The following is a 16,352-nucleotide window of genomic DNA, read 5'->3' on the forward strand; positions in this document are numbered from 1 at the left end:
TTACAAAGCGCAGATTGGAAGGATATGGCGAAGAGGCAGGTGTATGGGGTTGAGAGGGATCAGGGATCAGCCATGATGGCATGATCACCCATGATGGAATTGTGGAGTAGACTCGATGGGCTGAATGGCCTAATTCTGCTCCTTATGATTTTAAGGACAAAAACATTAAAGATATGGAAGCTTGCAGGGCATCAGAGGTGAGGACATTGTGTTATGTTTCTGTAACTCCAAAACATAGAAAGTAATTGAAAGGAAAATTCAGAGCGTCCATAATGCTTGTCTTTCTTTAACTAAGCAAGGCACCCACTTATCACATGGGTGCATGATGATGTATACCATTCAAATACTTCATACATATAACCATGATCAATGCTTAATCAAACAATATATTTACAATCTTACTCAAATATCGAATGCACACCATTCCTCCAGCTTAGCTAAAAATTCCAGCTCAACATAGAGCAGAATGCTCTATATACAGTTTACATGACATGCAAGTGATTACAAACCTGATTCTGATATGGGTCTCTGTTGTGGACTAAGAGTGGGAAGGGAAACACGTTTGGGAAATGGGGAAGGGGGAGGGGAGGGAGCGAGACTCTACTATATAACTAATATATAGACACTCAGAGCATAGGATATTTTAAATTGTTCCATTCAGGTCTAAAGATTTAATCAATATGGAGAATTTCTTTCTTTTGTGGGATAACATCCTTGACAAGGTGGGGGGGTATTACTCTGCTTAGCAGGTGAGATTTGTGGCTGTGAAACAATCTCGGTTTCTGGGGACTCTGTGGTGGTTGTAGGAGTTGACTCTGCGACTGCAGGAAGAATTCTGACAGCTCTGGATATCTGTCTTTTGGATGTGTTGACATCCTTTCTTTCTTTTTAAATCTTTTATTGAATAAGTATACAAAAAGGTAAGCCATATGGGCACTAATACACTGTTAAAATATAATAAAATTACAGGAAGTATTAATACAAAAAAAATGATACAAACAATGTAATTTAAACATAACATACTAAGGTAACATAATAGTATACTAATTTTTATATATATATATCAATAAAGAAAAGGAAAAAAAAAAACCCAAAAAAACACCGTGCAACTAACTAAAAGCAAAGCAAAGCAATGGGCTAACTTGGAACCAAGCAGAGTTAAAAAACTTAAAATCACGTCCTCAGTCCTGACCTCCATTAAAAACAGTAAAAAAAACAAGAAGGGTATATAAATATGGAGCAAAAAAAGAGGGAAAAAAAATTACATTAAATGAAAATATTGAATAAAAGATCTCCAGGTCTGTTCAAATTTAAGTGAGGAATCATAAAGATTGCTTCTAATTTTCTCCAAATTCAAGCATAATATCGTCTGAGAAAACCAAAAAAAGGTAGTTGGACCATTAAGCTCTTTTCAATGTTGTAAGATACATCTTTTCGCCATTAAAGTAAGAAATGCAATCATTCTACAGGCTGAAGGAGAAAGATTACTGGAAATTTTAGGTAGTCCAAAGATAGCAGTAATAGGGTGAGGAGAGATATCTATATTCAATACCTTGGAGATAATATTAAAAATGTCTCTCCAAAAAGTTTCCAGAGTAGGACAAGACCAAAACATATGAGTTAAAGAGGCTATCTGCCCCGGACATCTATCACAAAAAGGATTAATATGAGAATAAAAGCGAGCTAATTTATCTTTGGACACATGTGTTCTATGAACAACTTTAAATTGAATTAGGGAATGTTTAGCACAGATAGAGGAAGTATTGACTAATTGTAAAATCTGCCCCCAGTCATCCACGGAAATGATAGAGCCCAATTCCTGTTCCCAATCTACCCTAATCTTATCAAATGGAGCTTTCCTAAGTTTCATAATAATATTATAAATCATAGCCGATGCACCTTTCTGACATGGATTAAGGTTAATTATAGTATCTAAAATGTAAAAGAAGTAAGTATAGTACTTAGGAAATTTCTAACTTGTAGATATCTAAAAAATGTATTCTTGATAAATTATATTTATTAGATAATTGTTCAAAAGACATAAGGGAACCATCTAAAAATAAATCCAAAAACCGTGAAATACCCTTAGTCTTCCAAATTTGAAAAGCACGATCCGTAAAGGAGGGAGGAAAAAATATGTTACCTAAGATAGGAATCACTAGCCCAAATTGGTTAAGATCAAAAAATTTTCTGAATTGAAACCAAATACGTAAGGTATATTTAACTATCGGGTTAGATACCTGTTTGAGGCGTTTCAAATCAAAAGGAAGAGAGGAACCTAAAATAGAGCCAAGTGTATAGCCCTGAACAGATTGTAATTCCAATGCTACCCATTTAGGAATGGATAGTATATCCTGGTCAAGTAACCAAAATTTCATATGTCGAATATTAATTGCCCAATAATAGAATCTAAAGTTAGGTAATGCTAAACCTCCATCTCTCTTAGCTTTCTGTAAATGTATTTTACCCAGTCTCGGGTTTTTATTCTGCCAAATAAATGAAGAAATTTTTGAGTCAACTTTATCAAAAAAAGATTTTGGAACAAAGATTGGTAATGCCTGAAATATATATAAAAATTTTGGCAAAAAAAACATTTTAACTGCATTAATACGACCAATCAAAGTTAAATATAAAGGAAACCATTTAGATGAAAGTTGAATAATATGGTCAATTAAGGGTAAAAAGTTAATCTTAAATAAATCTTTGTAATTACAAGTAATTTTAATCCCAAGATATGAAAAATAATTATTAATCAATTTAAATGGAAAGTTATGATATAAGGGAAGTTGTTTATTAATCGGGAAAAGTTCGCTTTTACTAAGATTTAATTTATAACCTGAAAAGAGACTAAATTGTGCTAATAGCTCTAAAACAGCAGGGATGGATTTTTGAGGATTAGAAATATATAAAAGTAAGTCATCAGCATAGAGTGATATTTTATGGGACTTTAAGCCCCGAGTTATCCCAGTAACATTTGGAGATTCTCGAATGGCAATTGCAAGAGGTTCTAATGCAATATCAAATAATAAAGGACTAAGAGGACAACCTTGTCGAGTACCTCGAAAAAGAGGGAAAAAAGGTGAGCTTAGAGAGTTGGTACGGACCGAGGCCACAGGAGAATGATATAACAGTTTGATCCAGGATATAAATTTCGAGCTAAAATTAAACATTTCAAACACCTTAAATAAGTAAGGCCATTCTATTCTATCAAAAGCTTTCTCAGCATCTAAAGAGATAACACACTCAGGAACATTTTGTGAGGGGGTATAAACAATATTTAACAGTGTGCGAATGTTATAAAAAGAGTGACGACCTTTAATAAAACCCGTTTGGTCTTCCGAAATAATAAAAGGAAGTACTTTTTCTAATCTGTTTGCTAATAACTTAGAAAAAACTTTAGAATCAACATTTAATAAAGATATTGGTCTATAAGATGCACATTGAGCAGGATCTTTATCCTTCTTTAATATTAGAGAGATTGACGCTCTATTGAAAGATTCGGGAAGTTTACCAAGTTTTAATGAAGCCTCGAAAACCCTACAGAACCAAGGGATTAATGAAGGTGCAAAACATTTATAAAATTCTACGGTAAACCCATCAGGGCCAGGAGCTTTCCCCAAATTCATAGAGGAAATAACATTCTTAATCTCATCAGTGGTAATGGGAGTATCTAACATAGAAGACATATCCTGTGAAATCTCAGGGAAGTCTAGGTTATCTAAAAAATCATTCATATATTTAGAGTCTCAAGGAGACTCTGATTGATATAAGGAAGAATAAAAATCACAGAAGGTTTGATTAATCCCCGCATGATCAAGTATCAGTCGGTCATTTTGGTTATAAATCTGATTAATTTGAGATTTAGCATAATTAGACTTCAATTGATCAGCCAGCAGTTTGCCAATTTTGTCACTGTGTACATAAAATTCACTTCTTGTTTTCTTTAAATGGTTTACAATCGAGGACGAAAGTAATAAACTGTGTTCCATTTGAAGTTCAGTTCTTTGTTTATATAACTCCTCAGAGGGAGCTGTAACATATTTCTTATCAATTTCCTTAATCTTGTCCACAATTACCAACTCCTCCTGCTTCAGCTTCTTCCTCAAAGCAGCAGAATACGAGATAATCTTACCACGTATATAAGCTTTAAAAGTATCCCAAAGAATGTTCACAGAAATATCCTCTGTATAGTTGATTGTAAAAAAAAGATCAATCTGTTCATTCATAAAGTTGACAAAGTCCGAGTCCTGAAGCAACAGCGAATTAAAACGCCATTGTCTATTATTTTGTGTATTGGCCAGAATTTTAATAGAAAGCTTAAGTGGAGCATGATCCGAAATGGTTATAGAGTCATAATCACATTTAATCACTGAAGAAATAAGACGAGAGTCAATAAAGAAATAATCAATTCTTGAATAGGAATGGTGAACATGTGAAAAAAAAGAAAAATCTTTTTCCTGAGGATGCAGAAAACGCCAAATGTCCGTCGACCCAGAATCAGAGAGGAATGAATTAATCAAAGTTGCAGATTTATTAGATAAGGTCCGTAGAGGAGCCGAACGGTCCAAAGCTGGAGATAAGCAGGTAATAAGATCTCCACCCCAGATCAATGAAAACTCATTCAAATTTGGGAACTGATTGAATAATGATTTATAAAATTCCGGACAGTCCATATTAGGAGCATAAACATTAACCAAAACTACCTTTTTATTAAATAGTAGACCACTTACCAGTAGAAATCTACCATTCGGATCAGAAATAATATCATGTTGTATAAAAGTAACTGAGGACTCTATAAAAATAGAGACGCCTCGAATCTTAGCGTTGGAGTTCGAATGAAACTGTTGTTCCTTCCAGAATTTAAAAAAACGTAGTCTGTCCCCCCTCCACACATGGGTCTCTTGTAAAAATAAAATTTGTGCTTTAAGTCTCCGGAACACTTTAAAAACTTTTTTCCTTTTAATAGGATGATTAAGACCATTAGTATTCCAGGAGACAAAATTAATAATAGACTCCATAAACCCTAAAGTCAACCCGCAACAAGGAGGATTGACGATAGGCTCGACCCATGAACCTGGAAAGGGAACAGAACAAATAAGAGATACCGGGAAGGAGAACGCAACCAATACTTCAATAGTGTACATAGCCCAAGAAGAAAGAAACTAAAATGTGAAGCCCCTCCCACCACCCCCCAGCCCATGACCCCAAGGCTAAATCTAACACAGACCAGCCAGAAAGAAGCAAGCACTAAAACTACCCCCATGACTTCCAGTATACGCTCCCTAAAAAAAGTGTAAATATAAAAAAGATCAGCTAGTTATAAAACAGTAAAAGAATAAAGAAAGGTAAATCAATTAAAACACTTAATATAACAGAGAAAAAGCCAGAAAATATAAAAAAACTGCAACAAACCCCAGACCCTACGAGTAAACAAAAAAAGAAATGAGATTATTAACATAAACTAGTTATGAAAACTTACAAAAAGAAGTAAATTTAAAAACTATAAAATTTAAGGCCTCAAAGGAAATACATAGAATGACGGTGAGGGAATAACCACCCAGAATCCCCTGGGAAAAAGAAAGGAATGACGCAGATAGAAAGAAAGTTTAGTAACCATATTAATCAATCAAAAATAAACCTTTCTGCCCATATAAGGCAAAAAAAATTAAAACTGACAAATTCACAACCTCTGATCAAACGGAGGTAGTTAAAAATTACGATTAAGATGTTGAAGGTGAAAATTGATCCAGATAACTCTGGGCATCCGATGGAGATTCAAAAAAACGAAGGGCTCCATCCAACGTACGAATCCTTAGACGTGCAGGGTAAAGCAACGCTGGTTTTAAATCCATCTTGTAGAGTTCCGACATCACAGATCTGTAACGAACCCGTTGATCCCGAATTGGTTTACTGAAATCCTCCATGAATCGGAACTTAAGATCCAAAAAATCAATGTAACCTTTAGATCGAACGAAACGAAGCAGTTTCTCCTTGTCCTGAAAGTAATGAAAACGTAAGATGACATGTCGAGGTTTATCTGACTTAGACGAGTATGATGGAACTCTGTGAACACGATCCAATAACGGTGGTTGGTCAGGAAATACAGTAGGAAATGCATCTTTTAAAAGTTGAGAAAAATACTTCATAGGGTTATCAGATTCAACAGCTTCACGCACCCCAATCATTCAAAGATTCTGCCGTCGCATTCTGGATTCTAAGTCAGAGCTTTTAAAGGTCAGAAAGTCAAGTTTCTTCTTCATCACATTAATTGTTTCTTCGATTTTCTCCATCTTAAGCTCACTTTGTTGCGTGGATTTTTGAAGAACAGATAAAGCCGACTGATGTTCCGTAATAGATGTTTGTATCTTATCGATTGAATCGGCAACTTTCTGGAAATTAATTGAAATTTCTGCACGAATCAGCTCCGTAACAGAGGTTGAAATTTCCGCACGAATCAGCTCCGTAACAGAGGTTGAAATTTCCGCACGAATCAGTTCCGTAATAGAGGTTGAAATTTCCCTTTGAATTAGCTCCGATATAGCTTTCAAAGTCAGCGGTGGTTCAGTCGGAGGAAAATCGGTACCTTTCGGTCTAACCGGAGGTTTGCCGTCCTTCCCGTTTTTTCCATTCTTAGACATAGCAGACCTTAAACGCATCCGATTATCAAACAGCCCAATTTATTTCAAAATATTGTAAAAGTCGATGCCTTAATGGTTAATTAAAATATAGCTGATCATAAGAAGAAAAACTCAGCGGTAATGGAGCGAGTCAAGAACACGACTTCACTCCATGAGCTCTACCGGAAGTCCCCCCCCGACATCCTGAACAATGCATGGCAAGCTTCACTGGACAGTGTGGATCATAATGTGTGAGTACAATGTCTGATGCCATCATTTCCTTTACCCTTTGGAAAGCCACCTCATACTGCTTTATCCATTTGCCTTTTCCCAATCTGTAGTAATGAGTTAAGGAGTGGTGCACAGAAGCCAGGTTTAGCAGGAACCTGTAATAGTAATTGACTAATCCTAAAACGGACTGCAACTGTGTCACGTCCTTTAGCCTCAGGGCATTTCAACACACTTGTGTAATCCTTGTGCATCAATGGTGTGTCCAAAGTAAGTGATGCGTGGTTTAAAGAATTTAAATTCCAAGGTGTTACTATTTCAAAGGACCTGTCCTTAAGTGTAATTGTGGAAAAAAGCACAGCAGCACCTCCAATTCCTTGGGAGTTTTGCAGAGATTCAGTATAACGTCAAGAACTTTAAAGAAAACTTCTATAGATGTGTGATGGAGAGTATATTGACTTGTTGTATCACAGCTTGGTATTGAAAGCTGTGAACAGGAAATCCTGCAGAAAGTAATGGATTCAGCTCAGTCCATCATGGGTAAAACCCTCCCAATGATTGAGAACATCTACATAAAACATTTTGTAGAAAGTAGCATCCATCATCAGGGATCTCCCATCACCCAGGTCATGCTCTCTTTTCAGTACTGCCATCAGGAAGAAGGTACAAGAGCCTCAGGACTCTCTGCATGAGGTTCAGGAACAGTTACTATCCCTCATCCATTAGGCTCTTGAACAAAAGGGAGTAACTTCACTCAGCTTCCCTTGCCCCATCATTGAAATGTCCCAACAAATGGAATAAATTTCAAGGTCTCTTCATCTCATGTTCTCAATATTTATTTCCACGTATTTATATTTGCATTTGCATAGCTTGTTGTCTTCTGCACTCTGTTTGAATGTCCCAGTTGGATGGTCTTTCACTGATTCTGTTATGGTTCCTATTCTATAGATTTGTTGAGTATGCCCACAAGAAAATGAATCTCAGGGTTGTATATTGTGACATGTATGTACTTTGATAATAAAATTTACTTTGAACTTTGAAGAATTCACTCTTGTTGTGTTGTGCCCTGAGCCTTCTAACCTTCTTGACACTGTCTTGAGATTTTGGTGATGTTCTTGTCATCCTTACTGGTAACAACGATGTCACTGAGTGCCTGGACGGCTTTGCAGCATACGCTTCATAGATTTCTGCTAGAGTGCAGGTACAGATGCTACTTCAAAAAATAACATTAAAGCATTTTGTGAGCGTTGATGGTATAAAAACTTTGAACCCTTCTTCCATTTCCATCTGTAAATCCACTTTGCTGAAGTGTTCTCCTCCAGAAATGTTTGCAAAGATATCCTCTTTCCGGGGCAGAGGTTATTGATCGACTGACAGATCCATTCTTCTTGGCTACTGGGACTACTGGCTTCGCCCATAGGAACCAAGTCAAACTCGAAATGAATTTCATCAGGCTCCATGTGTTCCAGCTCACTGCGTGTTTTATTTCAAATGGTATAAGGAAGTGGATGGGCTTTGCAAAACTTGCATGTGACATTTTTATTTAACAATATTTTACCCTTGATATGTTTGAGCTTTCTAAGGGCATCCTTGAACACTTTGTGGCATCATACAGTGTTTTTCTCAATTTGCTCTCAATTGACTCCATTATAAGGGGAATGGCATGCAAATGATGGATAGATCTCCAATCAAGTTGTAGCTGTTTCAGCCAATCATTTCCCCACAATGCTTGGCCCCTTGTTTTTACTACATTCAAACCCAATATGGCTTGTTGGATCTGATATTTCACTGTGATGAATGTCATTCCCATAGCAATAATCTTTTCACTAGTAAGTTCTTATCTGCAGGCTTCAGTTTAGTACCCTTGAAATACCATTCAAACTCATTTTGTGGAATGACTGAAACAGCTGAGGCAGTGTCCAATTCCATTTTAATCAATTTTCTATTCACTCCTGGTACAAGCCATATTTCTTGTCTCTTGCTAGTTTCCACATATAAATCTGAAGGCTACGCAGTCCTTCATCACTCTCATCAGATTTTCCATCAATGGTATACTGATTAGTTCTCTTTTTGAAACCACGACTTGATATTTTAGCCTTCTCTTTTTCTTGTGCAGCTCATTTATTTTCATCTGTCCGACATGCTCTTTGTATGTGTCCTATTTTGTTGCATTTTCTGCAAGTTTCTGGTTTCTGTTTAGATATTACAATTTTGTTCATACTCAACTTTCATTCCTGACTGCAACTCAAATACATCTCTCTCTGTTGTTTCCATTGATACACTTATTTCAATTTCTCTTTTAAATGTAAGTTGAGCCTCAGTTAGGAGCCAGTTTTGAATGCTTCCTTGTAAAATTGCATAAACTAAACAATCTCTCAGTGCATCATTAATCCCATTACCAAACTGACAATGCTCAGCCATTCTCTTGAATACGGTCACTTGTGCTGAAATGGATTCCACTTCCTTTTGATTCCGCTTATGAAACCTAATGTGTTCTACATTCAACAATGGCTTCATTTCAAAGAGTCCTTGTATTAACTTCAAAATATGAGCAAAGCTTGTTTTGGCTGGTTTGATTGGAGCAGGCAAAATTCTAAGCGAATTGTATGCCTTTAAATCCAACCTACTCAGCAAAATTGGTACTTGTTTCTTATTGGCTATTCCATGTGCTTAATAGTACTGCTCAATCTGTTCAGTATACAAAATTCTGTTATCTCTTGGCAATCGAAGGCATCTATCTTCCTGATGTAGCCAACTATTTCTACTTTTTTATTTATGATTAATTATCACCCTCTACTACTATTTCTACTTTTTTATTTATGACCGTAGAAAGCATTCTTCTAGGGTGCATCACAACCTGGTATGGAAGTTGTCCTGTCCAAGACTGGAAGAAGCTGCAGAAGATCGTGAACACGGCGCAGCACAACACACAAACCAATCTTCCGACCTTGGACTCACTTTACACTCTACGCTGTCGGACCAGTGCTGCCAGGATAATCAAGGACATGACCCACCCAGCCAGCACACGTTTCATCCCTCTTCCGTCTGGGAGAAGGCTCAGGAGCTTGAAGACTCGTAAGGCCAGATTTGGGAACAGCTTCTTTCCAACTGTGATAAGACTGCTGAACTGATCCTGACCTGGATCTGGGCCGTACCCCCCAAATATCCGGACCTGCCTCTCGATTTTTTTGCGCTACCTTACTTTCCATTTTCTATATTCTATTTATGATTTATAATTTAAATTTTTAATATTTACTATCGATTTGTAATCCAGGGAGCGGGAAATGCAGGATCAAATATCGCTGTGATGATTGTACATTCTTATCAATTGTTTGGCAACAATGAAGTACAAAATATGATTAAATATCAACCTCTACTCACTGTTGATGAACCCGTGAATTTTTCCATTTTCTGCATTTATTTAAACTTGACCATATCTGTCCTCTTTTATTAAAAGAATCTCGTGCTGCATTGTTTTTATTCAACCATTTCTTGCAGTGTTTTTTCTCCCCCCGAACATCTCACTGTTCTTCAACAGGTAATCAGTCATCTCATGTTCATTTATAACTTCCCCATTGCCACTGTTGTTTTGTAACCCAAAACATAAAAAGTAATTGAAAGAAAAATACAGAGAGTCCATCATGTGTGTCTAACTTCGTTTTTTTTTAAGTGAGCCGCACAATTATCATGTGGTGGTATGGTGATGTATGCCATTCAAGTACTTCGTACATATAACCACGATGAATTATTTAAACAAAGAACACTAAATCAAGCAATATATTTACAGTATTACTAATAATTGAACATAAGACCATAAGACATAGAAGCAGCATCAAGCCATTCAGCCTATCGAATTTGCTCTGCCATTTGATCATGGCTAACTTGTAATTCCTGTCAAATCCATTTTCCTGCCTTCTCCCTGTAACCTTTGATGTTCTTAACCTCAGCTTTAAATTTATCAACTGACTTGGTATGACACAGCTGTCTGTGGCAATGAATTCCACAGATTCACAATCCTCTGGCGAAAGAAATTTCTCTCCATCTCTTTTCTGAAGTGATATCCTTGTTTTTTGAGGGTGTGTCTGCTGGTACCCCCACTATAGGAAACATCCTCTCTGCATCCATTCTATCTCAGCCTTTGCATATTCAATATATTTCAGTGACATTCCTCTTTATTCTTTTAAAATCCAGGAAGTACCGGCGCAGAGCCATCGAACGCTCTTCATACTTTAACCCTTCCATCTCAGGATAACTCTTGGGAACTTCCTCTGGACCATCTGCAATACTGAGGGGACATTAATTGATACATAAAATTTTAAGGGAACTAGAACGGTTGGATAGGACAACAAAACAGACAATTGAAATGTTTTCTAAACTGAGAGCTAGAAAGTGGGAAATTCTGACCAGATCTGTTTTTAGCCAGTATGGGCACAATGCACTTCCATCCAGACCATAAATTTCTATGATTCAACAATCAAAAAACACAAAGCAAATCATTTCTTGTGCTGCATTCAAGCATCGTCTGTGTGAAATATTGCTTCAGCGGTTTTTTTTTAGCTCTGTTCACTGAAGGAATGAAAGAAATAACATCAAGCAACAGCCTGCCTTTTTTTAAAACACAAACAGATCGATAGAGATTCAACATGGAAGCCTTTCCTTTACAAAACAGATTAGAAAAATATATCAATTGATGAAAGCAGTGGAGGAGAATTCAACGGCAAGCAACAGCCACAAGGGAATGAAGCGGAGCTCCCACTGGGAATGCGTAACTCCTGGCAATCATGTAGTTTTCTATTGCACATAACTGGAAAGCTGCCAGCATGTAATTGTAACTGACCCTCTGTTTCCAGTTACCTTTCTTTTCTGCGCTCAGCAATAAGCTTCATGTATTTCTGTCGTCCTCTTTCTTCTATGATGCCCTCATGCCTTTCTGGTGAATTGAAAGTGGCAGATGAACAACAGGAATTCTGCAGATGCTGGAAGTTCAAGCAACACACATCAAAGTTGCTGGTGTGGCAACAAAGAAGGGTCTCGGCCTGAAACGTCGACTGCGCCTCTTCCTAGAGATGCTGCCTGGCCTGCTGCGTTCACCAGCAACTTTGATGTGTGGCAGATGAACAAGTTGGTTTCCTCTGATTTGATGGCTCTCATATCTCAGAATCAGAATGAGTTTTAACATCGATGGCATATGTGGTGAAATTTGTTGATTTGCAGCAGCTACACATTGCAACACATAATACTAAAGAAAACTATAAATTACACTAAGAAATATATTTATAAAATGAAATAAGTAGTGCAAAAAGAGTGGGGAAAAAAACAGTGAGATGGTGTACGTGGGTTCATTGTCCATTCAGAAATCTGATGGTGGAGGGGAAGAAGCTGTTCCTAAAACTTTGAATGTGTGTGTCTTCGGGCTCCTGTACTAAGAAGACGGCGTGTCCTGAGTGAACGGGCTCCTTAATGATGGTTGCTGCCCTTCTGAGGCATCGCCTTTTGAAGATACTATCTTCAAGTCTCACTGGAACAACTTGTCAAGAAGCAGAGGGTCAGCTGCTGCAACAGAGATGCCGCTGTTCACATGAGCTCTAGAAACAAGGTGGTGGTCCAAAATCTCAACAATTCTATTCCTCCCACAAATATGGGAATTTAGAATAAAGGTGACCAAGGTTACGGTGAGATGGGGGATGAGAGGAGTAATAAATCAGCCATGATGGAATGGTGGAGCAGACTCAATGGGCTGAATGGCCTAATTCTGCTCCTATGGCTTATGGTCTTATGCTTTTTGACATATTGAGTACTTTCAGCAGGTGATTTGTTAAACCAAAGTTCCCCTTGCCTTCCCCGGTGAATGTGAAACATCTCAGTGAAAAAGAGCAAAGGAGTTAACACCTGTGCCCTCAGTTGTACTCTGGAGAAATATCTTTGGCCAGAGAGTGGTGAATCTGTGGAATTCATTGCCACAGATGCCTCCGGAGGCCAAGTCATTGGGTGTATTTAATGTGATGGGTGATGGTTTCTTGATCAGATAGGACATCAAAGGTTGTGGAGAGAAGGCAGGAGAATGGGGTTGAGAGGGATAATAAGTCAGTAAAGATGTAAAGGCAGAGGAGATTCGATGGATCAAGTGGCCTAATTTGGCCCTATGCCTTATGATCTTATGGAGCTGTGACTCGCCGCAGGAAAACGTATCGACTAGAGTTGCAGGGGGATGGGAATCAGCACCAGTGTAGAAAGTGAAGTGGTTGTGGGGAAAGATGTCATTAACCCTAAATACAAAGTCAGAAATTGAAAGGTTGAGTATGGTGGAACAAGCATTCTTCTGAGCTGTGTATATTTCCGTGCAAGGAGTCTGAGTGTCGGGCTTGGATCAACACGGGAAATTATGATATTGTAGCCATTAGTGAGATTTGGTTGCAGGAGGATCGGTAGCTCAATGTTCTGGGATTCCTTTGTTTCAAATGTAATCGACAGGGGGGATTCAAGAGAGAGGGGTAGAGGGCTGTAAGTGTGAAGGGTGTCATTACTAGTCAGCAAAAGTATCAGAGCAGTGCTCAGACAGGACAGACTGGAGAGCTTGTCTACTGAGGCTATATGGGTGGAACTGCGGAAAAAGAAAGGGATGATCATAAATGGGATTATATCAAAGACCACCCAAAAGCCCTCCTGATTTAGAGTAGTGAATTTGTAGAGAGATCATAGACTGTTGCAAGAAAAATATAGTTATGACAGTAGGTAATTTTAACTTCAACATACTGACTAGGAATCTCATACTATAAAAGGGCCGGATGGGAAAGAGTTTGTCAAATGTTTTCAGGAATCAATACATAGCAGTCTCAACTAGAGAGACTGTGATACTGGATCTGCAATTAGAGAATAAATCAGGGCAAGTGACAGAAATTTGTGTAGGGGAACACTTTGCATCACAATGCTATTCGTTTCAAGATAATTATGGAAAAATATGGGTCGACTGATCAAGTTAAATTGGAGAATGGCCAATTTTGATGATATCAGAAGGGATCTGGCAAGTGTGGATTGGGACAGGTTGCTTTATGGCAAAGGTGTGCTTGGTAAGTGGGAGGTCTTCAAAAGTGAAATTTTGAATGTATGTATGTTCCTGTCAGAATAAAAGGCAAGGACATCAGGTTTCAGGAACCTTGGTTTTCTAGAGATATTGAGGCCCTGGTTAAGAAGAAATAGGAGGTGCTTACCTGGTATAGGCAGGAAGGAACAAATGAGGTACTTTATTAAAGAAATGTAAGAGAATACTTAAGACGGACATCAGGAGGGCTAAAAGGAGGCATGGCATTGCTCTAGCAGACAAGTATAGGAGAATCCCAAGGGCTTCTACAGATATATTATGAGCAAAAGGAGATCAAGGGACAATATTGGTCCTCTTCAAGATCAGAGTGATCATCAGTGCAAGGCACCAAAAGAGATGGGGGAGATCTTAAATGGATATTTTCCATCTGTATTTGCTTGGAGACAGAGACAGAGTCCATAGAAGTGAGGCAAACAGCAGTGAGGTCATGGACCACTTTCAGATTACAGAGGAGGAGGTATTCATTGTCTTGAGGCAAATTAGGGTGGATAAATCTATCGGTCCTAACAAAATGCTCCCTTCGACCTTGTGGGAGGCTAGTTCAGAAACTGCAGGTGCCCTAGCAGAGACATTTGAAAAGATCTTAGCAATGGGTGTGGTGCAGAAGAATTGGAGGATAGCTGATGTTGTTCTATTGTTTAAGAAAGGCTCTAGGAATAAGACAGGAAACCTAATGTTAGTAGTAGGTAAGCTGTTGGAAGGTTTTCTAAGGGACCAGATATACAGGTGTTCCCCGCTTTTTGAACGTTCGCTTTATGAAACCTCACTGTTACGAAAGACCTACATTAGTACCCTGTTTTCGCTTTCAGAAGGTGTTTTCACTGTTACGAACAAAGGCAGCGCACGATAAAAGGCAGCCGCTCTGCCCCGGATTCGGAACGGCATTGCTGAAACACGTTGCATTGAGCAGCCGTTAGCAAGATGAGTTTTAAGGTGTCGGAAAAGCCTGAAAGAGCTCGTAAGGGTGTTACACTTAGCGTAAAACTAGACATAATTAAGCGTTTCGATCGTGGTGAATGAAGCAAGGACAAAGTGAGTTTGGCTTGTGGAAGTTGACGAAGATGATGTTGAAGAGGTTTTGGCATCCCATGACCAAGAACTGATAGATGAAGAGCTGATGCAATTGGAAGAGGAAAGGATAACAATCGAAACCGAATGCAGAAAGTGAAGCAACTGCGTGAGATTTTCGTTGCAATGATAAAGTACGACTTTAATCTTGAAAGGGTATGTAGGTTTAGGGGATATTTGCAGGATGGTTTGAGTGCTTACAAACAACTGTATGATAGAAAAATGCGCGAGGCTCAGCAGTCAAGCAAGCCTTCCACATCAGCCACAGCAGACGACGAACCTCGACCTTCGACCTCGAGGCGGGCAGTCGTAGGATAAGATGAGCTGCCTGCCCTGATCGATGATGAGATGACACCCCCGTGTCCCAACACCCCAACACCCGGGCCCCGGACAGATACTGTACCGATTCGCGAAGAATGCAGCAGTAGCCGGGAGGCACACAGAACATCTTTAAGAAAAAAAGCAGAAATAAACATGCTAGTTAATTAGGTGCCGCCAATACGTAATTAATTAGCATGCTTAGTTTGGCTTTTTTCTTAACGATGTGCTGTGTGCCTCCCGGCTACTGCTGCATTCTTCGTGGCAATGTATCAGGTCGGCGGCCTGGAGGGTGGGGGCCACTGCACCACCCAGCCTGCGACGACTCAGTCTAACACACCATCATCAGTGTGCTCGGCGCTGTTTTCCCAATTCCGGTAAGTGATACTACACTGTACGTACATTATTTCTACTTTATATAGGCTGTGTATTTATCATATCATTCCTGCTTTACTATTTGTTATTGTTATTTTAAGTTTTATGTGTTATTTGGCATGATTTGGTAGGTTACTTTTGGGTCTGTGAACGCTCATAAAAGTTTCCCATATAAATAAATGGTAATTGCTTCTTCGCTTTACGACAGTTCGGCTTACGAACCGTTTCGTAGGAACGCTCTACCTTCGGATGGCGGGGGAAACCTGGTATAAGTATTTGGATAGACAGGGACAGATTAGGGATAATCAGTATGGCTTTGTGTATGGTAGTTCATGTTTAACCAATCTTAAGAGTTTTTTGAGAAAATTACCATAAAAATTGATGAAGAATAGACAGCGGATGTCACCTACATGGACCAGCAAGACCTTTGACAAGGACAGGCATAGGAGGTTGTTCAAGAAGGTTCAGACGCTTGGCATTCAGGATTAGGTAGTAAATCAGATTAGACAAGTGTTGCAGAAAGCCAGAGACTGTACCTCTTCCTAGTGATGCTGCCTGGCCTGCTGCGTTCACCAGCAACTTTGATGTGTGTTGTTTGAATTTCCAGCATCTGCAGAATTTCTCGTGTTAGAGTGGTAATAGGTTGC

The 16,352-nt window shown here is 38.6% G+C and overlaps 1 protein-coding gene across 3 annotated transcripts in view; it reads right to left on the minus strand.

Annotated features, from left to right (window-relative positions):
* The window catches only part of LOC134346869 (contactin-associated protein-like 5), a 1,934,616-nt gene that overhangs the window by 484,509 nt on the left and 1,433,755 nt on the right, over nt 1–16,352 (minus strand). The window contains exon 15 of one of the 3 annotated variants that reach the window (XM_063048673.1): nt 11,044–11,130. The exons of the other annotated variants lie outside the window; for them this stretch is intronic. Within the exon in view, the coding sequence (XP_062904743.1) occupies nt 11,044–11,130 (87 nt within the window). The remainder of the gene's footprint in view (nt 1–11,043; nt 11,131–16,352) is intronic. 3 annotated transcript variants of the gene reach the window in all.

This window comes from Mobula hypostoma, chromosome 5, assembly GCF_963921235.1.
Source record: "Mobula hypostoma chromosome 5, sMobHyp1.1, whole genome shotgun sequence".
Taxonomy (NCBI): Eukaryota; Metazoa; Chordata; class Chondrichthyes; order Myliobatiformes; family Myliobatidae; genus Mobula; species Mobula hypostoma.